Source organism: Podarcis gaigeae (assembly GCF_964106915.1).
Source record: "Podarcis gaigeae genome assembly, chromosome: Z".
In the NCBI taxonomy this organism is placed as follows: Eukaryota; Metazoa; Chordata; class Lepidosauria; order Squamata; family Lacertidae; genus Podarcis; species Podarcis gaigeae.
The window spans coordinates 25,094,036-25,120,656 of NC_139691.1; the positions used below are offsets into that span (position 1 = coordinate 25,094,036).

Here is a 26,621-nt window from a genome sequence, read left to right on the forward strand (position 1 = left end):
GTTGAAGGTGAATTGCTTAATTCATTTCCCCCAACAATTCTGATCTTTAAGCTTAAAGACCCACAGAGTATAACTAGTAAAAAAGCACATGTGAGATTTTATTTATTTATACAAATATGTGTATACTGCTGTGTCATAAAAAATATATCAAAGTGGTTTACAGCAATAAAACATAAAACCATATAATAAAAAACGTATAAAAAATAAGAAACAGGCATCAGTTAACCATTTTGGAATAATGTGTTCTTTATTGCCTGCATAGGCCTTGAGGAATAGAAAAGTTTTCAGCAGGCATTTAAAAGCTGGCACAGAAGGCACCTGTGGGATCTCTAGTGGCAAAGTGTTCCACAGGACTGGGCTAATGAGACTAAAGAGTGGCTGTGGAAACTCAGCAAGATGGGTGGGGTATAAATAATAAATTATTATTATTACAGTGGTACCTTTGTTCTCAAACTTAATCCATTCCGAGAACCAGTTTGACTCCCGAAACCATTTGAAAACCAAGGGGCAGCTTCTGATTGGCTGCAGGAGCTTCCTGCACTCATCAAGTGGAATCCGCGTTGGACATTTGGCTTCCAAAAAACGTTCGTAAACCAGAACACTTACTTCCGGATTTGCGGCATTCAGGAGCCAATTTGTTTGACAACTACAGTGGTACCTCGGGTTACAAACACTTAGGGTTACAGACTCCGCTAACCCGAAAGTAGTACCTCGGATTAAGAACTTTACTTCAGGATGAGAACAGAAATCGTGTGCCGGCGGCACAGCAACAGCAGGAGGCCCCAGTAGCTGAAGTGGCACCTCAGGTTAAGAACGGACCTCTGGAACGAAGTTAAGTTTGCAACCAGAGGTACAACTGTAAGCTGTTCGAGAACCGAGGTACGACTATATTATTATAAAGGCTCAGTTTCATATTGCTGTCAAATGAGCCTCACCTACTCAGGGAATGACCAAGGATGCTACTGCAGATGATCCTGGTGATCAATCTGGGATTATCAGGATTCAGACATTTCCTGAGTTATCTTGGACCTAAGTTTTCCAGAGCTTTGCAAATTATCAAAAGATCCTTGAACTTGGCTTGGTAGTGGATGGGCGGCTAGCGCAGCTGTTTCAAGAACAGAATCTCATGCTCTTGACCAGAAGCTCCCACCAACAATCTGGCCCCGCATTCCGCTCCAGCTGCAGCTTCTGAAACAGAGCCAAGACCATCCCTACATAGACCGCTTTGTAGTCGAGGTAAAAGTGGAAATCCTTCAAGTTCTACCTCAAAAGAAATTTAATTTATGTTCCATTCACCCAGCAACTATGGGAATTGCTTTCAGGTGGTGTAAAAAAAACACACAAAAAAACCCTTTAACCAATTATGCGGACTTTGTTAATTCAAAATAGTTCTCTCCAAGCACTGTCCCAGAGTCCTACAGTTACCAGGACTCGGTCAGGTAAGACTACACCACCCAGCTTGAGCAGCTGGACCAAGTTTCTGAAGCTGAGCCTGATGGCGGTGATGAATGAATTCCTATGCCCCACAAATAACCCAGAGATGCATTAGTTTGCCTATCCATGGACTAGATGAACCTTTTGTTCCCTTCCCAATCTCTTTCTGAATACCTAACAAGAATTGGCATTGATGCTAGTGCTGGTAGTATTATTTTGCCAAAATCTGGCCTCCTGTTTCTTACAAGGTTTCCTCTACAAAAGAGTCTGTCTCCCCCCCCCCCCCCCGCCTCATTCCCAGACCACTTGCAAATCTGTTTAGAATTTATGGATGCTATAGTTGAGATTCCTTCATTGTGGGGGTTGGACTAGATGACCCCCGGGTCCCTTCCAGTCGTACAGTTCTATGATTCAAAGACTGCATGAGTGTGGGGCTTTGAGCACTGATGGCAAGGTGGCCAAGGATGGCGTGTGCTTTTTTCTTTCCAGTGTGAACATTTCTCCAGTGCTCTGTCCCCCCCACCCCGGCTGCTCGTGGTTCCTGATCTGAAAAAAAGCTCATGATGTCTTCCCCTGGGCTTTGACTGAAGTGTGGACATCTAGGAAGGATGCAGAGTGTGAACCACAGGTAAGATGGTTTGAAGAACCAAAGAAAGGGCACTCACAGGTACCCTTCATCCACCTCAAAATTAAGCAGGGGCACTCTCCTCTGCTCCACCAAGTATTCACCAAAAGTTTTCCCTGTCCTTTGATAATTATGGAATCCATTTTCTTTTCTCATTAATTGATGGAGGATGATAGAAAGAAGTAATACAGTGGTACCTTGGTTCTCAAACTTCATCCTTTCTGGAAGTCCTTTCTAAAACCAAGGCATGCTTTCCCATAGGAAGTAATGCAAAAAGGATTAATCCATTCCAGACTTTTAAAAACAACCCCTGAAACAGCAATTTAACATGTATTTTACTATCCAACGAGACCATTGATCCATAAAATGAAAGCAATAATCAATGTCCTGTACTATAAAATAAATAAGACAGTATTGTAGATGATAAAAATTAAAATTATTATTTTTTGTCATTGTTTGGAGGGGGGGGGGGGCTTTTATCTATTTCTGCAGTCACACAATCAATCAATCAGTAGCTGAACTGGGTTCCACACAGTCAGAAAAACAAATTAACTGAAAAAGCCTCAAAAACAAAAACGCAAAATAAATAGCAAAAACAAAAGTGCCAAACTTAATCCATTCTGTTTGACTTCCGAAATGTTCGAAAACCAAGGCACAGCTTCTGATTGGTACTGGTGCCCCAGAAACCATAGCCAACAACCGCATCAGATGTTTGGCTTCCAAAAAATATTCAAAAACCAGAACACTTCTGGGTTTTCGGCATTTGGGAGCCAAGGTGTTTGAGAACCAAGACGTTTGAGAACCAAAGTACCACTGTACAGGACAAATGCTCTGCACAACACTAATGTTTACATGCAGCTGTACTTAAGCTACTATCTGTCAGATAAAAGGAAAACAAAAACAAAAATGTTCTATCTAAGAAATGTCCCGTTTAGATGGTGCTATCTAAAAAATGTTCCATTTAGATGGTTCTATCTAAGAAATGTCCTGTTTTGATATAGCTAAAATTGTAGCAGATGTTTTGGCAGGATTTTGGCTCCCCCATGTTGATGCAGTATTCTTGACTTGAGCCATCTTGCCATGTAAACAGGTAGCAAACCCTTTTCCAGATTGTGGTGTGGATCCAAACTCTTCCTCTCTTGGGTCCCTTCTCTGAACAAAACTGCTTAGATTAGAAAAAATAAAATAAACATGTTGCCTTGGGGAGAATCCCTGCTGCAAATGAACTCATGTTTTATTAAGCAATTCGCACAGGGCAATTTTTATTAATAATTTATGCCGAGCACAGCCGTTGCTGAAAAGAGGTTGACTAATAGTGTTTGCAAAAGTTGGGGGCTTGCCGTTGGCACCCAGAAATAAAATAAACAATAGTTTGCATGTTCCACTGATGGAGGGGAACAGGAAGCAGGGTGCAAAGCTTGATCCCAGAATGCTTGCTCATGTTCCACCAGGATCAATGGGATTTGAAGCATCAAATAAGCAACCCCAAAATGAACTTGTGAGAACAATGGAACCATCTCTGATCTGATTATGCTGAAAGTCAGGGAACCAGCACTTTGAAATTCAAGAAAGGCGAAATGTAATTTTCGAAGAATGAAGGCAGAGGTAATACAAAACGGGAAAGTCACAGCAAATCCTTATTAAAGATTTGACCCTTTCTGCCCCAGTTTTGAAAGTTGTCGCCATACCACCAGCACAGATGAGCAGCCCAAAGCTTTTTTTTTTTTTCAAAGCAAGAGTGGGCAACTGGATCCACTTGGTGGGCCAGGTATTCTCTTCCCCCACTAAGGTCTCCAAAGCGGATGACTTCCTGCACTGTTTGTTTATTTATTGCATTTCTCTCCCACCTTTCCTCCATTACGGGATGCGGGTGGTGCTGTGGGTTAAACCACAGAGCCTAGGACTTGCCGATCAGAAGGTCAGTGGTTCAAATCCCCGTGACGGGGTGAGCTCCTGTTGCTCGGTCCCTGCTCCTGCCAACCTAGCAGTTCAAAAGCACGTCAAAGTGCAAATAGATAAACAGGTACCGCTCTGGTGGGAAGGTAAACGGCGTTTCTGTGCGCTGCTCTGGTTCGCCAGAAGCGGCTTAGTCATGCTGGCCACATTACCAGGTAGCTGTACACCGGCTCCCTTGGCCAATAAAGCGAGATGAGTGCTGCAACCCCAGAGTTGGCCACGACTGGACCTAATGGTCAGGGGTCCCCTTTACCCTTTTTTCCTCCATGGAGTTCAAGGTGATACGCATGGTTCTTTGCCCCCACACCATTTTATCCTCACACCATTTTATCACCTGTGAGGCAGGTTGGGCTTACACTGAGAGACTTGCCCAATGTCACCCAGGTGAGCTTTTATGTGGCTGTGAGGGAATTTGAACACAGGTCTCCCAGGACTTGGTCTGACACTCTAACCACTACACTGCCACTAAGGCTTACACTAACTGACTGATCATAGCAAACAGCCACCCCTTCTGAGGAGACAGTGGTGGTTAGAGTGTTGTACTAGGCCTTGGGTGACCAAGGTTCAAATCCCCACTAACCCATGAAGCTTGCTGGGTGACCTTGGGCCAATCACTGCCATTAATCCTAACCCCTCTCACAGGGTTCTTGTGAGCATAAAGTGGGGAGAAGGAGAACTATCTACACCACTTTGAGCTCCTTGAAGGAAAGTTGGGATATAACTGTAGTAGTAGTAGTAGTAGTAATAATAATAATAATAATAATAATAGTTTGCATGCAGTTTTTAATTAGAAATGCAAGCAATCTTGCAAATGCATTACATTTAAATGATCAGCATGAAGTTGGAACCCCATAAAAGAGAAAGAAAGAAGTATCTAGCCTCTGCTTGATTGTTTCCCTCATGCTCTGACGTCCTCTAATGACAATCTGTCACAAAGAAACTTGAAAGCCTCATTATCACCTCATTTGCTCACCAGAGTAAGGAAGGCCCATCAGTTAACCTGGTTCTCTGACAGATGGCATCTTTGCTTCTGCTCGGAACAAAACTGTAGACCTGTGCCCCTTTCCACTGCACCACTGGCTACAGCAGCAGCCTCTGTCCACTGGGACAGTCAAGGTGGAAGGTAGGGAGGCCAGCAGTTGGTGGAGCAAGAGCTAATGACTGTAAGGGTCCACTGATTTTGTTCTCACCCTTCTCCCTTCTAAGTTCTAAAAACGCAAATCAAAGTGAGGAAGAGAAGGTAGCCAAGAACCAGTGTCACACACCAGACTGAATATTAGGAAGAAGGCATGCAGGTGGAGGCTGTCTGAGGTGGTGGGCTGGTGCTCCAGTCTCTCTAATGGACCAGCCTTAACTGGCTGCTTGGTGACAAAGCTGACATTCACAGTTTATCTCTTACCAGCCCGAAATCTGTTGACGTTTGCTGCCAAAGAGAAACAGCATAAAAATAGGCAGGGAATGTGTCTTGTGCATTTTTACCCATGTGGAGATCGCAAGACAACTTCACAAACAAGCCCACTCATTTTTTTATTCTCCTTCTATAATAACAAGCATGCCAACGCCTGTCCAGTTTATTGCAAAGGAATTCCTCCACAAACTGCCTGGTATCCTCCTTCCTAATATGTCCTTGTTTGTTAAAAAACCGGAAGTTAACGGTAATACTCTTTAACATATGTGTCCCAGGAATGAACCAAAGAAAACTCCTTTCCAGCTGTGTTTTATTTTCCCACAAGAGAGAAGGAGGGAAAAGTAGACAAAAGTTACTATGAACCTCCCCCTTGACTCGTTAGATCTTGGTACAGTCCAAAAAGTTTTCAGGTTAAGAAGCCGGGAGTTCTGTTTGCAGTAGAAAATTCGGAGTTTCTGTGTGCGTTTGCCTGTCAGCTCAGGAACTCGTGGTGCACACTTGGTTCAATCCAGGTAAGTGACTAGTTTAACTGCAATGACAATATTTACAGGATTCATTTGTCAATATCTTCCTGTTACTGTTAAAGAGTATGCAGTAGTCACTGAGCTGAGTACAGGAATACAAAAGGATTTTGTTTTGTCAGTGGGGCAAATGACTGGATTTTAGTGTGCAAGATTTAGGCCCAATGCAAGAATGACTTCCAAAACAGAGTCACATGTACATTTTTCCGGAGGATAAGTTTGCACAAAATCTGTTTGATTTAGCAGGCAGAAATAGAAACAAACATGCACAACAAGCGAAGACTGAGCAATGTTTTGGAAAGCTCACACTCAATGCCAGCTGCACATGTTACGAATAGAGAAGTATTCTTTGCTTGTGCCCTTGTAAAAATATCTATGATCAAGATCTGAGGGTCACTGTGTGCTGTATTTTTCTTATACACCAGCTGTTGCTGTTTTTCTGTACCTGTGCTTATAAAGCACGTGCCAGTGAAGAGGGCATTTTTCACGTGCTTAGTGTGAACAATAGGGAGCTGTTGTTCTTCAGGGTCATCTCTCTCTCCTGAAGTTGTTTCTCATAGTGGAAAGTGGAGTCCGCCACCTCTGGTGTCAAGGCATGTGCATGAACCTTAAGACTAACCTCAAAGGCCAACAAATTTATTATGGCATGAACTTGCATTGGATGCACAAAGTGTTTTTGTAAATATATGCACCGCAGAGGGGACAGGTGGCAAACCCTGAGCTTAGAGGGAAATGAGATGCAAAAGGTACAGATAGCGGCAATTCAGTTTGAGCCAGAATAAGCACAGTGGCCCTTTACAACAGCAGTGGTGTGTGATGAAACAATCAGCCAGGTAATGCAGAGACTAGTTAACATCTAAAATGCAATTGGAAACTATTGTCTGCTTTCTGACTCAACTCAGTTGATTTACTTGTAATCCAGCAGTATCACATTTGTGGCTCCCTTTGAAATTCCTTGGTTCAAGGATGATCCTTAGAGTGTCCTGATAGACTGAATTATTCAAAATAATTGTCCTACCATTTTCTGACTATTGTCATTTCTTATGTCAGATTTGTGTATCTATTGATTCTTTTCCATCGGGACTGTCCTGTGTGCCCTAAGCAGAATGCAGAAAGGCACTTCTGACAGGTTATGTATGCCACATGTCAGGCTATGTGATGAACAAGTGAATGAAGCCTCAGTGTTGCAGCTGATTTATTAGTTCTGTAGCAGTGGCAACTCAGTAATTTAAGAGACACTGTGCAGTGCATTGCCTGCTGTTTCATAGACTGCAGTTGCAAATATATGTTTTGAGCCATTGGTAATCTATTGCAGGGCAATAGGATATCCCCTTGCATATATTGGTAATCAAAACAACAAACATTCCCCATGGTTTAAAATTGGCAGAAAACAGGGTAGACAGAGTGGAGCCACAATCCAGTGTAACAGTGGCAGTGTAATCCTTGGAATGAGCATTGGAGCTGTAATCTTTGGAATGAGTGCTACAAGCATGTCCCTATTTCTGTCTGCAAAATGTTGAAAGGTAGGTGCCCAGTTAAGGATGAAACTGAGCGTTTAATAGAAAGAGAGGGATCAATCTGTTTTCATCCAGGTTAATTTTGCATGCATTCATTCAAAAGTTCCATCTCATTTCTGCATGAAACCATACATTTTAAAAAAAATATTCAACATAAAATTCATAGTTAAATGAATATTTTATCAGAAAACATAAATGCGTATTTTGTTGCGGTGTGTACAGTTCTAAATACACTTTACCCTAAAATATGTACTTTAAAGTGAATAGCAGTATTATCATTGGGGGTTTTTTTGTAGCTGAAAACTACTTTGCAAAAGTTGGAGGAGGACAAAATTCAAAGATAATTGCATTCCGATCTGCACATTTGCCCAGGAAAGGTCGAGATAAGGTTCAGATTCATTGGAATTCATGGCGGGCTTGTAGAACTTCCCGTCTCCATACCTTGAAGCATTTCACAGATAAAACTAGAGACACTTCTGTGCTTCTAACATAGAAATGATAGTTTGGAAGCAAACTTCCATACCTGCTTTCACACTCAGGGTCGTGTTCTGACTCCCTTCTCTGCCCTATTGCACTTGGGGTGCTTCAGGAATTCAGCATATGCATTTAAAAGTTAGTTTTCATGCTGCTTTTAATCATCATCAGCAGTGCTTTTTTTCTGGGGAGACACGGGTACGCATACCCCTAAACATTCTGTGAATCTAAGTTCGGCCGCATTGAGGGTCAGTCTTTCAATATGAGTAGAAAAATGAGAGTACTGTACCCCTAAACGTTTTTTTTATATATAAAAAAGCACTGATCATGACCATCACAGATTAGGCTGCAGTCATAGCCCCCAACGTGCCTAGGAGTAAGCCCAGTTGAATTTAGTGAGACTTTCATATGAATAGAGATCGTTAGGAGTGCATTTTTAATACAGATACAGAAACAGGACAGAATGGACTCCTATGTGGGTGGACACAGGTGAAAGGGACACAAAGCAGAAATAGATTGATCTGTCTATCCATCTATGACCAGCGATAGACACTTCTGTCAGTCTGGTTCTCTCAGCTCCTTTCCCCCCAAATATTACTTTAAGACCTATACATCTTTGCAACTATTGACAATTTTTATGTTTTATTTTTAGAAAGAAATTTAACAGGAATCGATCAGCAATCCAGCCAAATTTCTCCTGATAAAACACATTCAGGTATGTAGTTTTGATTAATATACACATTTTTTGCAAGCAATTTTCTCTAATAGAATGCCTTTTGTATGTTGTTTTCACTGATATACCGTATTTTTCGCTTCATAAGGTGCACCTGACCATAGGGCGCACCTAGTTTTTAGAGGGGGAATTCAAGAAAAAAATATATTATTTAAAGGGAGCGCTGTGCAGCACTTTCTCTAGCTGTTCTGGCTTCTGGGGTAGTCATCCCGCTGCCCTGCAGAGGCTTCACGGGCTACCCCAGAGCTGCTCAGGAGTTTGTTGGGGCTGGCGGGGGAAGCCGTTACTTTTTAGGAGGGAAAAAGTGTGTCTTATGGAGCAAAAAATATGGTAGAATCATATAGTTATTCAATCACTGAATTCAATAGGGCTTACTTCTGAATGGATCTTGTTAGGTCTGCACTACAAGCCCAGAGTTTAGAATGGTCTAATTGTACCTATGTGGGTATATTGACTCTGCATAGGCATACTGAAAATGGTCATGGAATCATAGAATTGTAGAGATGAAAGGGACCCTGAGGATCATCTAGTCCAACCCCCTTGCAAGGCAGAAAAATGCAGCTGTCACATACAGGGACCAACCTGCAACCTTGGTGTTATCAGCACCACACTCTAGCCAATTGAGCTGTTAAGAACACCTAATATATACCTTTCCGTGCATATTGTTTGGTTGAAGAACTGTGCCACAACATTTAGAGCAGTGTTTCCCAACCTTGTGCCTCCAGATGTTTTTGGCCTACAACTCCCATCATCCCTAGCTAGCAAGACCAGTGGTCAGGGATGATGGGAGTTGTAGGCCAAAAACATCTGGAGGCACAAGGTTGGGAAACACTGATTTAGAGAAGTGCAAATTTTGAAGGACTGATGGGTTTCATTTCACATATGGGTTGGAAAATTAGGCAGTTTCTAATTAAAATGCAAACAAAACTGGATTACTGGATAGCTCAGTTGATTAGAGCATGCATGGTGCTGATTATGCGAAGGTTGCAGGTTTGATTCCCATATGGAACAGCTGCATATTCAGGCATTGCTGAGGGTGAGATCCTCAGGGTCCCTTCCATCTTTTACAATTCTATGATTCCATGCCTATGCAGAGTCAATATATCCACATAGGTACAATTTAGACCATTCTAAATTCTGGGCTTGTAGTGCAGAGCTAACAAGGTCTATTCAGAAGTAAGCCCTATTGAATTCAGTGGGGGTTTACTCTCAGTTAAGTTGAACTAGGAGCCTTAATGTTTCTTATGTCACCCCTCTGTTTAGATGGCACTGTGTATTAATTCACTTAAGGGCAAAATATTGTTGAGCCAGTTCCGTTTGGGCAGCCTTCTGGTCTTGTTGCTGAGCGGGGTTACGGATGTCTTCCCCAAAGTCCTAACCGGATGGCAGTGCTGACCAAGGGTGGGCAGTGCTAAACAGGGTGGCCAGATGCTAAACAGAATAGGGTTTCTTTACATGTGTCACCAGTGTAAAAATTAGGGTTTCAGCAGATATAGTTTGACATACAAGGCACGCCTGCTGAAAACTTCGTTTCTGAGCAAAGTTTGAAGATGCCGATCCCTTTTAGGTCCGGCCACACGAAAGCTGAAACTTGCAGAACCGGCATGTTTTAAAGGTCCCTTTCCTGCCTCTCTCCAAAAGACAATTTAGGGACACATCAATTTGGGCAGTGGCACTGTCAGGGCAGGACTCTGGGGCAAATGTCCAAGCCCCGCTCGGCAGAATGAGCAGAAGAGCTCATAGATATAGCAGAGCTGGCTCATCACATTCTGCAGTAAGTGAAGTAATGCACATTACCATCTAAATGGTGAGGGGGGGGGCTGTAAGAGAGTATAAAATCACCTGAATGTTGTATTTCCTGATTTTGCTGCCTACCTGGGACAACCAAACAAAGTGAACAGAATTTCTACATGAGGTTCATGGCAGGTAGGACACCCTTGCTTACCGGGCAGGAAACAGGCAAAATCGTGGGGAGATTGGTTTCACCAGCACATATGCACTACACCAATCAGGCAATCCCAACAGATGCATTTACACTTAATGGAACACACCACCACCTCTGCCCTCCCTATCTGCCTCCCAGTAAGCAACAGTGACCTACACAGCAAGACACTTTTTGACCTCTCTGTATTTTGAGAGGCTTCCCCTGGTAAATTGAAATAGTTGGAGCGTATTTACTTTGTTTTGCGAGTCCCAAGCAGGTGACAATATCAGGAAATTGGCTCTCCTCCTACGTTCCTGGTGAGAGGTCCATGCAGCTTGATGGGCCAGGCATTTTGCAAAACTGAATGGAGGCAAGTAGCTTCCCCGGGCAACTGCTGAACCATAATTTGATTCAGTCAACCAATTCTATTCATAGGGATTAACTCTGCATGTTTTCACACAATTCAAAATTAAGTCATGCCAAGGCGTCAGGTATGCTCTTGATTCCACAGCAAGTCTGAGTCATTCAGAAGATACAAGGGTTGCCAATTTTTCAACTGGCCACTATAACTTTGCCATTCAGAAAAGTGCTCAGTATGCAAGGATTAGCCCATGATTATCTTTCATCGCATGGATTTAAATACTATCACCTGCTAATTCCTGCATACTAAGCTGCTATTAAAGGCTGAGCTATGTGAACAAGTCGAAAAGTTGGCAACCTTAGAAATCATAGTTCCTTGTGGTTCATACACTGTGCACAGAGCTATGTGCAACCCCCTGGAGCCAATTTTGTGGATGGAAGAGTTCTCAGGGTTGTAAACAGCTGGATGGAGAGTTCTGAAGGCATCACGCAAAAACAAACCACTTCCATCATCCATTGTGTGCCATTTAACAGGGTTACTTACTGCATAACTAAAAATAAATCACATAACTAAAAATAAAATGCTGATTTTCCTGCTAAATACATAGGATCATATATAGATGAATGGGGCAGTTGCTGTAGAGCTGGACTAGCTGGGGCCACTCGCATGTGTGTGTGAATGGGGGGAAAGGACCAGCCAGTTTCCTACAACAGCCTGCCCAAAGCCTATAGAAACCCACCAGCAGCATTCGAATGCAATAGCCCTGTCTCCTACTGTCATTCCCCATTGACTGCTATGAAGAGGCATAGTGCCTCTAATCGCAGAGGTAGCGTAATAACCATAGTTGCAACTGATCATTCTGTCTTCCATGAATTTGCCTTAATTTATTTTAAAGCTCTAAGTAGGTAGCCAGCATCACCACATCTTGCGGTAGCAAATTTCATCGCTTTAACTACACATTGTGTAAAGAAGTACATCCTTTTATCTGTCCTGAATCTGCCCCAAACCTAGAGTGTTTGCCAAAAGGCGGGGGGGTGGGGTGGTGGATTTCATTTTATGGCAACTCAGCGTGTTCCAGCCAATCTTGGTTTAAAAGCCTTCTTCAGGGAGCTACAAAAAATAAAGTCCTTAAATCACAGATACACAGCAATTAAAAACAAACAGCGTTACTGACTGATTTCATCAAGCCGTAGCTGTACTTAGATTAAAAAGCAGCCGGTAGAGATTTTTTTAAAATGTATCTTCCATTAAACTGAAGACCGAAATTAAAAACCAGCAGATTATATGTTTTTGATGGCATTAGTCAAGTTGAGTTTATTTATATACCACATTTACCCCAAATACCATTTGGACTCAAAGCAGTGCACAGGGGGAAAACCCACTTAAATGCAATTGTATGACGATCATAACATATAATAAATAGGATAATATCATTGCAGCACTCTCAACTGAACAACCAACATTTCGTAATGTGTGTGTTTGAGTGTGCGTGAGAGCATTATGTTGACCAATATGTTCGTTAACAATTAGGTCCCCAACCCTGGTTCTGTGTGAGAGAGGTGTGGAGAAACTTCTCCGCACCCGCTGTCTCTGCACTAGGAATGGGGGGGGGGGAGTGGGTTCCTTCCAAATGTTGTGGAACTACAACTCACATCAGCCACAGCCAGCATGACCAATAGCATGGAAAGATGGAAGCTCTATTCCAGCAATATTTTGAGGGCTGCAGCTTCTCCATTCCTGCTGTACTATAGGATGCATAATTTTATAAGCATCCATCTTTCCCCCTTACTCTGCTCCTCCACCCTCCAAGTTTAAAAAGCCCCAAATGTTGCACCAATCCCTCCACTGGGTGACATTACACGGCTCAGGACAGTAATGTGCTCCTATATGCCGTTATGCGTATGAATGAACTGGCTGATGGGCCACTCTAAATGAGGCCTTCAGATCCGTGCAGCAGATATTTGTAAAGCTGTGTTTCATTAACGCGTTGTCTTGCAAGGTTCTGCGGAGGTGGAATAAGATAAACAAGGTAGATCTTTTTACACAGAACAGAAGATTAGTACAAGGTTATAACCTTGCGAGAAATGTTTGTGGGCAGCAGATGCTTCCGTTGATTACGTTTCTACTCTAATTATCGAAGGAATAGCCCCTCTCCCATTGTGATAGCTGTGGTGGTGATTAACTCATACAGAATTACATCCTCTCCTCCCTCCCCCGCAACCGCCACCCCACAAAGTCACACCTTATTTTTCCCTGCAGCCTTAGCTTGTTAGATCACATTTTTATAATATGCACTGAACCATGACGTTGTCAGAAATCCTCAGGAGAGTCCTAGTCAGTGTTGTGTACTGAGTACTGAAAACGGGGTGCGGGGTGATGACCATTAAAATCCTACCTGTGTGAATTACGGCACAGCAGTTTGCAGACATATGGAGAGAATATTTCCCTTGAGCTGATTTAGGCCGGGACATGTTCATAAAACCCATTTGCAGTTTAACCACTGCAGTGTTTGGGTTTTTTTTTTTTAATCAGAATATGCCAATGAGTTGTATCACAAACTAACGATCTCCATCCTACCCAAGAGGACAATGTATTTTTGGTCCACGTCCAGTCTTTATACTCCCACCTCAAATTTGCAGTGCTTCTATGTGTGAGAGAGGACAAAAAGAATATTGTGGAACCTTAAATTAATCTATTTGTTATAGTGTAAACTTTGTGGTTATCGTAAGATTCATGAAGTGAGATCTTCAGTGAGGCAAGCTGCCTCATACTGAGTCAGACCATTGCTCCATCTAGCACAATATTGTTTACACTGACTGGCAACAGCTCTCCAGGGTTTCAGGCAGGAATATTGCCCAACCCTACCTGAAGCTGCCGGGGATCAAACTAGGGACTTTCGGCATGCCAGGCCCTTCTGCTTTCTGTTCTTGTAATGTGTTCCAAAGGATGAATTTTGTTTTAAATTTCGTTTAGCAAAATAGCTTACATTAGTTTAATAACTTTATTAAAAATAACAAAAAAACCAAAAAAACTTTAAAAGCAGCAGACAACACTATTAAAAAAATACTTAAAATCAACTGTTTTACAAACAAATACCGTATAAACAATAAAATCATATGCCTGGCTTAGTTGGATAGCTCAGTTGGTTAAAGCATGGTGCTGATAATTCCAGTGTTGTGGGTTTGAGCCCCCTATGGGACAATTGTATATTCCTGCATTGCAGGGAGTTGGACTAGAAGATCTTCAGGGTCCCTTTCAACTATACAATTCTATGCTTCTATGATTCAGCTGGCCTAAACAACAACAACAAATTAGGCAGACAGAAAACAATGCAATGAAGAAGCCTGCCTAATATTAACATTAATTATACATTGAACAAGGTAATCGTGGCACGGAAATCATTTCACGCTAAAAAGTTGTGGGTTGCATGTGAATGATGCAGTAATAAGGTTCAGGGCCAGCTGCTTTTCTGGGAGGGTGTCAATCCCATTAGAAAGGCCCATGGGCACCCAGTTGCATGATCCAAAAAAAGTACTGCATTATTCACAAAGAGCCAGCGGTTATGCTGAATTCTTCTCCAGAGAAGCAGTGTTCATATCACTAGAATCTCTGTTTAAAGGGACAAGGTAGAAAATGATGGGGAGAGACCTCAGATGATATTTGCGAAGAATCAAATCAGAGTAGACTATACTGGCTCAGAGCAGAATGAAGTTGGTGGGCAGCACCTCAACATTTGCCCCAATGGACCAGCCGCCATTGGCATCCTTCACGAAAGAAAGAGAATGCCACAAGTATTTAGGCACATAGCTCTTTATTACTCTTCAGCCCATCAATTCTGCCGTACCCGTACCCTTCTTTTAATTTGCAATCCATCATTTGTAAAGATTATCGGCCTTGCCCTGGATTTGCTTCTTGCTGCTCATGTCTTAGACTGTTTAACTGTTGGTTAAACAGTTTTTACAAAACAATTTGTCTTCATCTGGCTTTGGACAGATCGCCATGCGTTCTACAACGGCAAAACCCTTCAAGGACCAAAATTACTTCGAACTCAAGCGGCAATGCCTTGAAGAAGGCAAGCTCTTTGAAGACCCTGAATTTCCAGCTTGCGATGCATCTCTCTTCTACAACACTCCTCCACAGGGGAGAGTGGAATGGAAACGCCCACAGGTATTTGTGAAGTATCCATCCTACTTGAGTCTGATTATCTCTATTGTTTGGCTGAATTCTCACCTATTAATAGCCTGGCTTTGGCATAATATATCTCAGTTTATTGAGACAAGCTGTGCCCAAGCCTTGTTTACTACCTCTTCCTTGCTCCCTCTTGGTGTGCCCTGGATTTCCTGGGTTTTAACCAACAGTGGTCCCCTGTTATGTCTGAACCAGGATCTATGGTTACCAGGATCACATTGGGTGAAATTGCATTCAGATATAAATTTCCCCAATCCCAGTAACCTCAGTTTCCCAGTTCTAATGAAGCAGGAATCCATGATTAATTAACCCATGAGGTCTTCACCTGTGGCATGCTGTGACAGGAGGAGGAAAGAGAGAGACTGTGTGGACAAGGCTTGGGCATATTGTGGCTTAATAGGATGAGATATATTAGATCTGCACAGGGCCAATATATGTTTGTTCTTCTTTCCAAGAGGTGGGAGAGAGTATGGATTAATTCAAGCCAGATTTGAGTCAGGAACAGTTTTTCATGATTGGAGTCACTGCAGGGATATGTTAAGTGCTGGTAAAGGAGGGCTGATTTTGACCATGTGCAGAGGGCCTTTTATTGTTCTCCACCAGGACCTAACCTGAGACACTAGCCTCGGGGGTGCCTGTATAAGACTATCTACTCAACATTCCTCAGCTGAAACAAATAATAAAAACGTTTCATCTTCATTTTTAAAGTTGGCATCATTGACCCACATGGCCAATGTTGCTTTAATAGTGTGTGGGGTTGTTTTTGTTTGAGAGCGGGGAGTTATTCATGGGGAAATTACATCAGGATTCAGCAAATCAGTACGATTCAATAAATCATCTTAAATGATTGAGATACATCATGTGTGCAAATTGTGCCCCTTGTGATTGCACAACTTTCTCCTCCAGGAAACAAATGATGTAGCCCTAATCTTGACAATGTTTAAGGAAAAAAGCTTTAGATATTTTTTATTTCTTCCACTTTTAAATGCTGAAGCTTTTTATTAAATGCTTTTATTCATTGCCCTTGTATTAATTACTGCCGCTCAATTTTTAGAGGGTATGTTTGTTTTAACTGGATAATTTATTATTACTACTGCTACCGTCACCCTAGAAGGGCAATTGTGCTATAATCCAAAGGCAAGGCTCATCAGCATGGTGCCTATACATGCAATGGTGCCCTTGATGTCTACCCCTGGTATCTACAAAGCCTCCAAGCCCCCCCTCCACTGCCCCACTAAGCATTAAGTTGTGGAGGTGCTGTAGGCGGGCTTTTCTGAGTGCACTGATTTCTTATTTAGAATTGACTAGGCAAGAGCCTAAAGCGAAACACCTTACTTGTTTTATATTTAAAGTTCTATTGCTCTTGTCACTTTCAAATTTGGTTTCTTTAGTCACATTCGTTTGTATTTATGATTCTGAGTTGTAACAAGCCACAAGATAGCCAATTATTGGTAATATTATTGTCTTATAAATTAGTTACTGTACATCTCTGGTAGTTGAAGGTTTTTGCATATTTTGGAAGTATCTATATATAAACAATTTATAGTATGAAATTCCTTCACCCTTGTATTTTCGGTAGTAAGAATGCCTAAAAATATTTTTCATGCAATATTATTTTCCCGTATATTCTTTTTTTTTTTTTAGCTACAAGATTAGATCAGAACATATATTTATTTTTGCATACATTTATCTTTTGAATACATGTGCAATTACTGTTTTGAATTTTATTGTGTCCTTCATGGGTTGTGTAAACTGCTGTTCTGAATAATGCTTTTTAAAGGGTAGCGGCTGCTTGGAATGAGTTTATAGAACCAAGTGGGACAGTGGCCCAAAAAAGTTGGGGAACGACTAGCATAGATCATGGACTGATCCCAGTATATTTTGATGTAGGAGAAATATAATTTCACACACAGGCTAAAATTGGGCAGTGTTTCAGAATTTAAATTAAAAACTATTTTCAGATATTCCTTTTTGAAACTTTAAACCACAAACCAGGCAGCAAATTTCGAGTCCAAGCTGTAGCGATGTTGCTGATGTTAATAATGCATTGGTTTGTTAAGCCAATCTGGTTTGTTAAGTCAAGACAATATCAGGGATTGCACGACTCTCTTTTATCACGGACCAAAACTGTATTTAAACTTGGATGTAAAATGACATTGATTTCAATTCCGATCTGTATTTGTCACACTCCGTACTATTTCCATTCTGCCGCTGTTGTCATTTTGGCTCAGCTCTAGTTTGACATTTATTTATTTACATTTATTTAATAGAATTAACATGCTACTTAACATGTTATTTACTTGTAAGTGGTTTGCATAACATATACTATAATTACTGGTACGATCAGATGTTAAATACAAGGTCACTTTAAAAATGCATATAAATAAAACCAGCACTTTAAAAAAAGCACATTCTAAAATAATATTGCATGTGAAATTTACATAACTTGCTTAAACAACTTTTTCTTTAGCAGATGCTGAAAACAAAGAACAGCGTCTTAATATTTCTGATAAGGGGAACATTTTTGCACTTATTTAGCAAATGTCTTTGACTGCGCAGGATGGATGTTGTTGCAACCGTCGGCATGTATTCATTTACTATGGTTCTGTTCCCCCTCCCTTTCTCCCAGGATAGAACTGAAGATGGTAGCCATGAGAATTCAGTATCAGTTGCCTTCCTCTCAGTTCCCTCCTCAGATCATAGCTGTCAACGTTTTCCTTTTTTTGAAGGAAATTCCCTTATTCCAAATAGGATTCCTCACAAGAAAAGGGAAAAGTTGACAGCTATGCCTCAGATTCATTATTGGTCTGCCTCAGGGCTGTGGCATCTTTCTTAGCTCAAAAGTCACATTGCCTCAAGGGAAGCCTTCTTGGGGCTTCATGCTCCAGGAGTGGACAGGGCCAAAGCCAAAAATGGCAAGGAAACAAACATAACTCATATCTTTGTACAATCAGACTCATTTCAGCCATGAAAACAAACTAGGGGGAGGCGGGACACATTGATGCAAGGGACACAATGATACACCAACAATATTTCAATATCGAGAAACGTTATTTGTGTCGTGACATCACTAAAACATGTCTATACATGTGTGATTACGACAGTTGTGACCACGCCGCCTGCCAGTTCCCTCTTGGCATTTGACGAGGGTAGGTGTGTTTTTAGTGCGGCCAACTGAAAAATTACATGAAATGTAAAAGTGTTCCAATGCTGTTTTACGTTGTTTAGTTAAGATTTAAAAATACCAAAGGTAAGTTATCCTACTCAGTAATCAGGATTACATGTAAGTGTAAATAAGTTCAGTGGTTTTATTAATAAGTTTTAGTTTTATGAAAATGTCCATTGGGGCACTTTGATACACTTTGATACGTATAAAAGTGCCTCGCTAGTGTACAATAGTTCCCCAATATACAAGTTTACATGGAATCTCTAAACTGATTTCCTACTTGTGAAATTTGAAAAGAAAAAAAACCTGTTGTTTACTACATGGCCAAAGTTATTTCTAAATATCTGATTATCAAGTGTCATATCTCCGGGGGGAAACAGGATCTTGTATGTTTGTCTTCCCCATTGTAGAAGATAAGGCAAGCATTGATTTCAAGGATGTTGTTTTGCAGTTGCCAAAACCAAATTTCTCAAAGGGCGCATCTCGAACATCATCTCTTTATACTTTTTCTTTTGACTTCAGTGGATATAATGTGCAATAGAAGCTAAACGTTAAGTAATTACCTTGTTTTTTTAATAAGCATTTTGTTCAAATTACTATTTTTTTACTAACATGAGTTCTTATGCTTTCTAAAGTTTTTCCAAAGTTTTTTAAAAATATGGATAGGTGCTTGAGGAAAGATTAATATAAGTTTTGATGTTGTGTTAAGAAAACCTGCCATAAAGTCTATATATGTGAAACTTTGTTAGTTTTGATACGTAATTTAGATTTTAAGTAACAAATTGTAAGGCTGATTATGATCTCTCACAATAAAAAAATGTTTTTTTCATTATTTTTTCCTAAATAATTACCATTCTCATACAATTTACGTTTTGTATCAAAGTCCCCCATCCACTGTTATCAAAGTGCCCTGTAGGTGGGGCAGAATGATACAAAAACCTTTTTTTTTTTACTCAAGTCATTATATTCTCATTACAGTGGTGCCCCGCAAGACGAATGCCTCGCTAAACGAAAAACCCGCAAGACGAAAGGGTTTTCCGATGTTTTAGCGGCTTCGCAAAACGAATTTCCCTATGGGCTTGCTTCGCAAGACGAAAGCCCATAGGGAAATCTCCGGGGACAGCGGGGAAGCTCAGCGCGCCTTCTCCTCTGTTCCCGGACCTGTCCTAAGGCTTGCGGTGGGAGGTCCGGGAACAGAGGACAAGGCGCGAAGGGCTTCACCTCTGTTCCCGGGGCTTGCGGTGGGAGGAGGGTTTTTCCTCCCCACCGCCAACATTCAGAACAGCATTCTGAATGTTGGCGGTGGGGAGGAAAGCCCTCCTCCCACCGCAAGCCTTCAGGACAGGTCCGGGAACAGAGGGGAAGGTGCGCAGCGCTTCTCCTCTGTTCCCGGGGCTTGCGGTGGGAGGAGGGTTTTTCCTCCCCACCGCCAACATTCAGAACAGCATTCTGAATGTTGGTGGTGGGGAGGAAAGCCCTCCTCCCACCGCAAGCCTTCAGGACAGGTCCGGGAACAGAGGGGAAGGTGCGCAGTGCTTCTCCTCTGTTCCCGGACCTGTCTTGAAGACTTGCAGTGGGAGGAAGGTTTTCCTCCCCACCGCCAACGTTCAGAAGGCTGTTCTGAAGGCTGGCGGTGGGAAGAAAAGCCCTTCTCCCCCGCCAGCCTTCAGAAGAGTTCCCGCCTAGGCTGCGGATAGCAGCCTGCTGCCCCGCGCGAGGGGCGCTCTGCTTAAGAGCGCCCCTCGCGCGGGGCAGCAGGCTGCTATCCGCAGCTTGGAGAGCCCTCTGGACCTCTTCTGAGGGCGGGCGGGGGGCAAAAGTCTTTGTCCCCCCCTGCCTGCCTTCCCGGGGGCTTTTAAATCGCCCCGGGACAGCGGAGAATTCATCCGCTGTCCTGGGGCGATTTTAAAATGCTGGCGGGCGGCAGCGCTGCCGCCCGCCAGCATTTTAAGATCACCCCGGACAGCGGAAAAGTCCTCCGCTGTCCCGGGGTTTTTAAAATGCTGGCGGGTGGCAGCGAAGGCTTCGCTGCTGCCCGCCAGCATTTTAAAATCGCCCCGGGACAGCGGAGAAGTCTCCGCTGTCGCGGGGGCTTTTAAAATGCTGGGGGACGGCAGCGAAGCCTTCGCTGCCGCCTGCCAGCATTTTAAGATCGCCCCGGGACAGCGGAGAAGTCTCCGCTGTCCCGGGAAGGCAGGCGGGGGGAAGCAAAGACTTTCGCCCCCACGCCGGCCTTCAGAAGAGGTCGGGGGACAGACTGTCCCTGGACCTGGTCTGAAGGCGGTTTCCATAGGAATGCATTGATTGATTTTCAATGCATTCCTATGGGAAACCGTGCTTCGCAAGACGAAAAACTCGGAAGACGAAAAGACTTGCGGAACGAATTAATTTCGTCTTGCGAGGCACCACTGTATCTTCTAACTTCTTTTGATTGCTATTATTATATTGATTAGATATGACATGCATAAAGCATTTTTTTTAATTATTCGACTCATTTTGGTACATAAAACATGAGATTGAATTTTTCTGCATCAGTCTGCCCCACTTCCCCCTACGCACAAACACATACATTTCCACCCACGTAAGCAAGAGGCATCACTATCACAGTTCAATGACAAATTCTAGCCAGGCAAAAGCACTTGAGGAAGATCTGAAGCAGGGCTAGTGAAGAGGGGTACGTGCAGAGAGTCCCAAGTCCAGACAGAAAGAAAGATGGAGGGCTGCCTTTGGCCTCAAGGACTTAAACTGACACCCCCCTACTGAGAGACTCTTCTTTTTTCTTTGGTGTGATTAAAGTAAAGGTAAAGGGACCCCTGACCATTAGGTCCAGTCGTGACCGACTCTGGGGTTGCGGCGCTCATCTTGCTTTATTGGCCAAGGGAGCCACTGTACAGCTTCCGGGTCATGTGGCCAGCATGACTAAGCTGCTTCTGGAGAACCAGAGCAGCGCACGGAAACGCTGTTTACCTTCCCACCAGAGCGGTACCTATTTATCTACTTGCACTTGACATGCTTTTGAACTGCTAGGTTGGCAGGAGCTGGGACCGAGCAACGGGAGCTCACCCGGTCGCGGGGATTCGAACTGCCGACCTTCCGATCGGCAAGTCCTGGGCTCTGTGATTTAACCCACAGTGCCACCAGAGACAAATCTTTAAATGGGGGGTTGCTCAAAGGATGTCTTTCATTTCATTTTATTAAAATGCAAAAGGATCTCTCTTGATATAATCATCATCTGTATTTTGTTTAGATCTTACTGTGTTAGGATTTTAGTTGCGTGCTGGGTTGTTTATATTCTCATTTAGTTTTGTTATGGCGTTCGGTCAAAACAGTATGTTTGTTAAAGCTATCTTGAGAATAGGAACTAGGAAATCAGGGCAAGCAGTTCCCCCACCCAAGATTTCCACTCCTTTTTTCCCCCCATGCTGTTGTTCTGCTTTGTGTTCTACTCCTCCTGAATGTGGGCTGAATGAGAACATGCAAGTTTGAATTGGGAGGCAGAGAAATTCAGACAGAGAATGGCAAGGTTTTTAGCTGTGAGTTTGCCTGGAGTAGAAGCAGCTTGGAATAGGGGGCCTTAGGCACCCAACCTGTTGCTTTTTAAAGGGTGGGAATCTTGCAGAACCTGCAGTTCTGCTGTCTACTGTTGGAGGTTGTTTGCTTCCATTGCTTGCATATTATTATTATTATTATTATTATTATTATTATTATTATTACATTTATTTATACCCTGCCCTCCCCAGCCAAGGCAGGGCTCAGGGCGGCTAACAACCAATAATAAAACAAGTTGTTTGAAATACAACTTAAAAAACAAGATTAAAATACAACATTAAAACATTAAAATGCAGCCTCATCATAGGAGGAGAAAGGAAAAAAGAAAGAGGGGGAGGGAATCAAACTGATTCTAAGCCAAAGGCCAGGCAGAACAACTCTGTCTTACAGGCCCTGCGGAAACAAATCAGATCCCGCAGGGCCCTGGTGTCATGAGATGAGTGTTTCACCAGGCTGGAGCCAGTGTTGAAAAGGCCCTGGCTCTGGTTGAGGCTAATCTGACTTCCTTAGGGCCTGGGGCCACTAGGGTGTTGCTATTTATGGACCTTAAGGTCCTCCGTGGGGTATACCAGGAGAGGCGGTCCCGTAGGTACGAGGGTCCTAGGCTGTGTATTGTTTCAGGTTTGGGGGGTCAATCTGAGTCCCTTCCAGTTCTTGGGGTCCTGTATTAAAGTCTAATGGAGGATTCTATTGTTGAACTAATCAGACAAGTTCCTTTGTGAGATAACCTGTAGCTGGCCACTTAAGCGTTCTTATTGGCATCCCAAAAGGATGAGTTGGGTTGCCAGAGCTACAACCAAGTAATGGTGCCCTTCTGGCTAATGGGTGGATCTTCCAACCCCCTCACCTGGCTGGTACTTAGAAGGACAATAGGCAGAAAGCAGTGTCTGTGAGCTGAGTGAGAAGAGTGGGCAGAAGCTAGAGAGTCAGAGACATGTTTGGGGCTCCCCTGGCAACCTAATGGGGAAGCAAGATCTGTTAGGGTGTTAATGCTGTTAGTCTCAGGTTGTATATATGCATATATAAACCATATGCCCTAAAGGCACCACAGTTTCTGTTGCCCCTCATTCCAAGGAAGCCGGGAACCCCTGGGCTCAGAGATTGGGGTGGGGTGTAACATCACTGTATACATAAACTATATTCCAGTGCTCTCTCACACAGAGGAAGCTAAATTCTGTAGGGTTTGACCAAGTCTTCTCACTACTCAAGGAAGTGAACATGTTTTAGAATTTAGAAGCAAAGTGTTCATGTGGCAGGGAACTTGAACAGAGTACCTGTTTGTAAATGAAGGGCAAGCCTCTGTTGAGGCATTGGAGAGAGTTCATGAATCTTATTAATCTGGATCTCAGGCCAGTTTCCTTTCAACACTGGGATATACTTGCTAGATTATTATTATTTTGTTAATGTGAACCTGCAATCTGGGAGAATGGAAACAGCATTTTGCAAATTATGAATCAAATATTGTCATGTTGTTCCAGCCTCTGAATTCTGGAAACATCTTTTTGAACATGGGTATGTTCCAATTTGAAATGCCTTTCAAGTGCTGGAGTAGAACTGGCTCTCAGTTATTGAGTTGCTAAATAGTTTTATGAACGGAAGAGATCTATCTAAAACCTTCTGCCATTCATATCTTTAAATCATGTTTAGGGAAGTTTTTAATGTTTGATTTTACTGCATTTTTTAAAATCCTGTGGGAAGCTGCCCAGAGCGGCTGGGGAGGCCTGGCCAGATGGGCGGGTATAAGTAATAAATTATTATTATTATTATTATTATTATTATTATTATTATTATTATTATTAAAACAACCCCAAAATAGACACACATACTGTACCTCAGTTGGCATCAAGTTGCAGCGACTAAATCAATTGCTAATACAGTGGTACCTCGGTTTATGAACTTCATCCATTCCAGAAGTCCGTTCTTAAACCAAAACTGTTCTTAAACTGAGGCGTGCTTTCCCTAATGAGTCCTCCTGCCGCTAGTGCCATTCTTAGACTGAGGTAAAGTTCTCAAACCAAGACACTATTTCCGGTTTTGCGTAGTTTGTAAACCAAATCATTCTTAAACTTGACTGTTCTTAAACCGAGGTACCACTGTATATAAAATAACCCTGTTCTGCTCTAAAACTTCTCCCATATCTTCAGAGATAATGTTTGTTCTCAAATGCCAGCACTCAAATAAATAGTAATAAATTATTATTAGAAAATTAGTAGTGTGTGAGATTATTAGCCTCTAACACAGTGTTTCCCAACCTTGTGCCTCCAGATGTTTTTGGCCTACAACTCCCATCATCCCTGACCACTGGTCTTGCTAGCTAGGGATGATGGGAGTTGTAGGCCAAAAACATCTGGAGGCACAAGGTTGGGAAACACTGCTCTAACAGACCAAGTGACACATTTCTATAAAATCCTATAAAAAGACTCTTAATGGTACAATCAGACATGGAAGAGTCCTTCTCTGTCATCATACAACAATCTTGTTTTCTTCTTCCCCATAACCATCCATCTTCATTGATCCTTAGCTCTATATTGCTGCTATGCTAAAACAGATATTCCAGGTTGCTCTTAGACTTGGATAGGCTATCCCTAGACAGGAAGGTGTTAAACGCATGCGGCGGCTTAAAAATAAACCAGGAAGGTTGGCTTATCTTGCAGAGATGCATATAGCATACAAAAGGAAGCTGTTAAGATGCGTTGCCATAGCAACTGCATCTTCAGTGGCAGCAGCAGGCCACAAATATGCAGCTGTAATGTAGTCAAATTGCCAGCTGTGTGTGTGTGTGTGTGTGTGTGTGTGTGTATGCGGGGGGTGTGTGTGTGTACATATGCATATATATACACATACATACATATATATATACATATATACACACACACACATATATATATACACATACATACATACACACACACACACACACACATATATATATACACACACATATATACACACACACACACACACATATATATATATACATACATATATATATATGGGGGGTGTAACAAAGCAGTCACAGCCTTACTTCTTCCCAAACACAACTTTAACCTTAGTAGTCTCAAGATCATTTAAAGCAAAGAGTACAAAATTGTATGCCAAAATTGTATTTTGTATGTACAAAATTGTATGCCAAAATTGTATTTTGTATGTACAAAATTGTATGCCACAAAAAAAGAAAAAAAGAATCTGCATTTTGTGGGAAATAAATAAAATGACTAAAGCAAGGGGGAGGAACCTTCAAGCCTAGTCCTCAGAACATTCCCCAGAACATTCCCCTCTCCAGGCTGTACACCTCACTGGTCCTGATCATGGCTCTTGCCTGCCTAGATAAAGGCTAGAGAGCTGTGTGAGCACATGCTGTATAAAGGTAAAATTCACATTTGTTGCTTTGCCCAGTTTTGCCTCCGGCCTCACCCACTGCTGGCATTTGGCCCTTAGAAGATTGCCCAGATGGGAATGTGACCCTCAGAGTTGAAAAGGTCACTGATCTCTAAATTTAAGGCTCCTGCGAATGCAAGGTATGTTCCTGCTCTTCTGGCTTCATTCACATCCTTCTATTCAAGCTCAGCTGTGGTCAGCGGCAGAGAAGTACTGACAGAGAAATAGCAGTTTAAAGTACAGTGGTACCTCTGGATACGCACACCTCTGGTTGTGTATCCTTCAGGTTACACACGCGGCAAACCCGGAAGTGACTAAGTTTCAGTACAGAAAGAAGGACGTTGGGGCAGGCTCTGTTGTGTTGGCTTTTTGGTGTTGTCTTCTGTGTTGTACCCATATTTGCTATTTCTCTTTGTTAAAACAAAAGCAGCAGCAACAATAACACTTCCCAATCTATTCAGACCACTCCCACAGCTTTCCACTCTCAGTCTTCTGCCCTTTTAGCTCCCGTGCCATAGCCAGTGAAGTTGTACAGCCTGCCTTCTGTTTTGCATCCCTGGCCAACCCTGACTTCATGTGAATCTAGGATTTTGATTTATTACTACAGAGCCTCCCATGGAGACTGTGTAATGAAAGCCTTACACATTTATATGTATAAAAAGGTAAAGGACCCCTGAGTTGAGTCCAGTCATGAACGACTATGGGGTTGTGGCGCTCATCTCGCTTTACTGGCTGCAGACAGTTTTTCCAGGTCATGTGGCCAGCATGACTAAGCTGCTTCTGGCGAAACCAGAGCAGCGCACGGAAATGCCGTTTACCTTCCCGCCGGAACGGTACCTATTTATCTACTTGCACTTTGATGTGCTTTCAAACTGCTAGGTTGGCAGGAGCAGGGACCGAGCAACGGGAGCTCACCCCATCGTGGGGATTCGAACCGCCAACTTTCCATTCGGCAAGCCCTAGGCTCAGTATTTTAGACAACAGCACCATCCGCGTCCCTTTATATGTATAGGAAGATATTATTAGAAGTTGGAAGCTGTTTTTTACTCTAAAGAATATATTTGCTTTGTTTTGTCTTGGATTTTGCATTATTTGTCTGAGTTTATTCCTCTTGAATCAAATCCAGTGGCTAGATAGAGCTTGAGTAGCCAGTTCCATGACATGTACACGGGGTCCCACCCAAATAGCCAAACAAAAACACACATTTTCCTTTGCTTACTTAATTCTTTTTGGCATCTTACTTAATCATTTCTGCTGTAGCTACCAACCCCTGCCAAGATCTGAGTCCAGGGTGCTTTCAGCCCTTATCTCCAATAGAGAATAATTGCTATTTATTTTTAAATTAGGCCACCAATCATGTTGAAATGTTGAACAACATCTTTTCCTC

The 26,621-nt window shown here is 42.5% G+C and overlaps 1 protein-coding gene across 3 annotated transcripts in view; it reads left to right on the plus strand.

The window, feature by feature from the left end:
- Positions 1-4,846: 4,846 nt before the first annotated feature.
- Positions 4,847-26,621, plus strand: part of CAPN6 (calpain 6) — a 68,077-nt gene continuing 46,302 nt past the window's right edge. The window contains exons 1-3 of one of the 3 annotated variants that reach the window (XM_083722054.1): positions 4,847-5,935; positions 8,588-8,650; positions 14,947-15,120. In XM_083722054.1, coding sequence (XP_083578180.1) covers positions 14,953-15,120 — 168 coding nt within the window. In that variant the 5' untranslated portion in view covers positions 4,847-5,935; positions 8,588-8,650; positions 14,947-14,952. Of the gene's footprint in view, positions 5,936-6,999; positions 7,074-8,587; positions 8,651-14,946; positions 15,121-25,352; positions 25,375-26,621 lie in introns of those variants that run through there. The other 2 variants (XM_083722055.1, XM_083722053.1) reach the window with 2 other exon arrangements.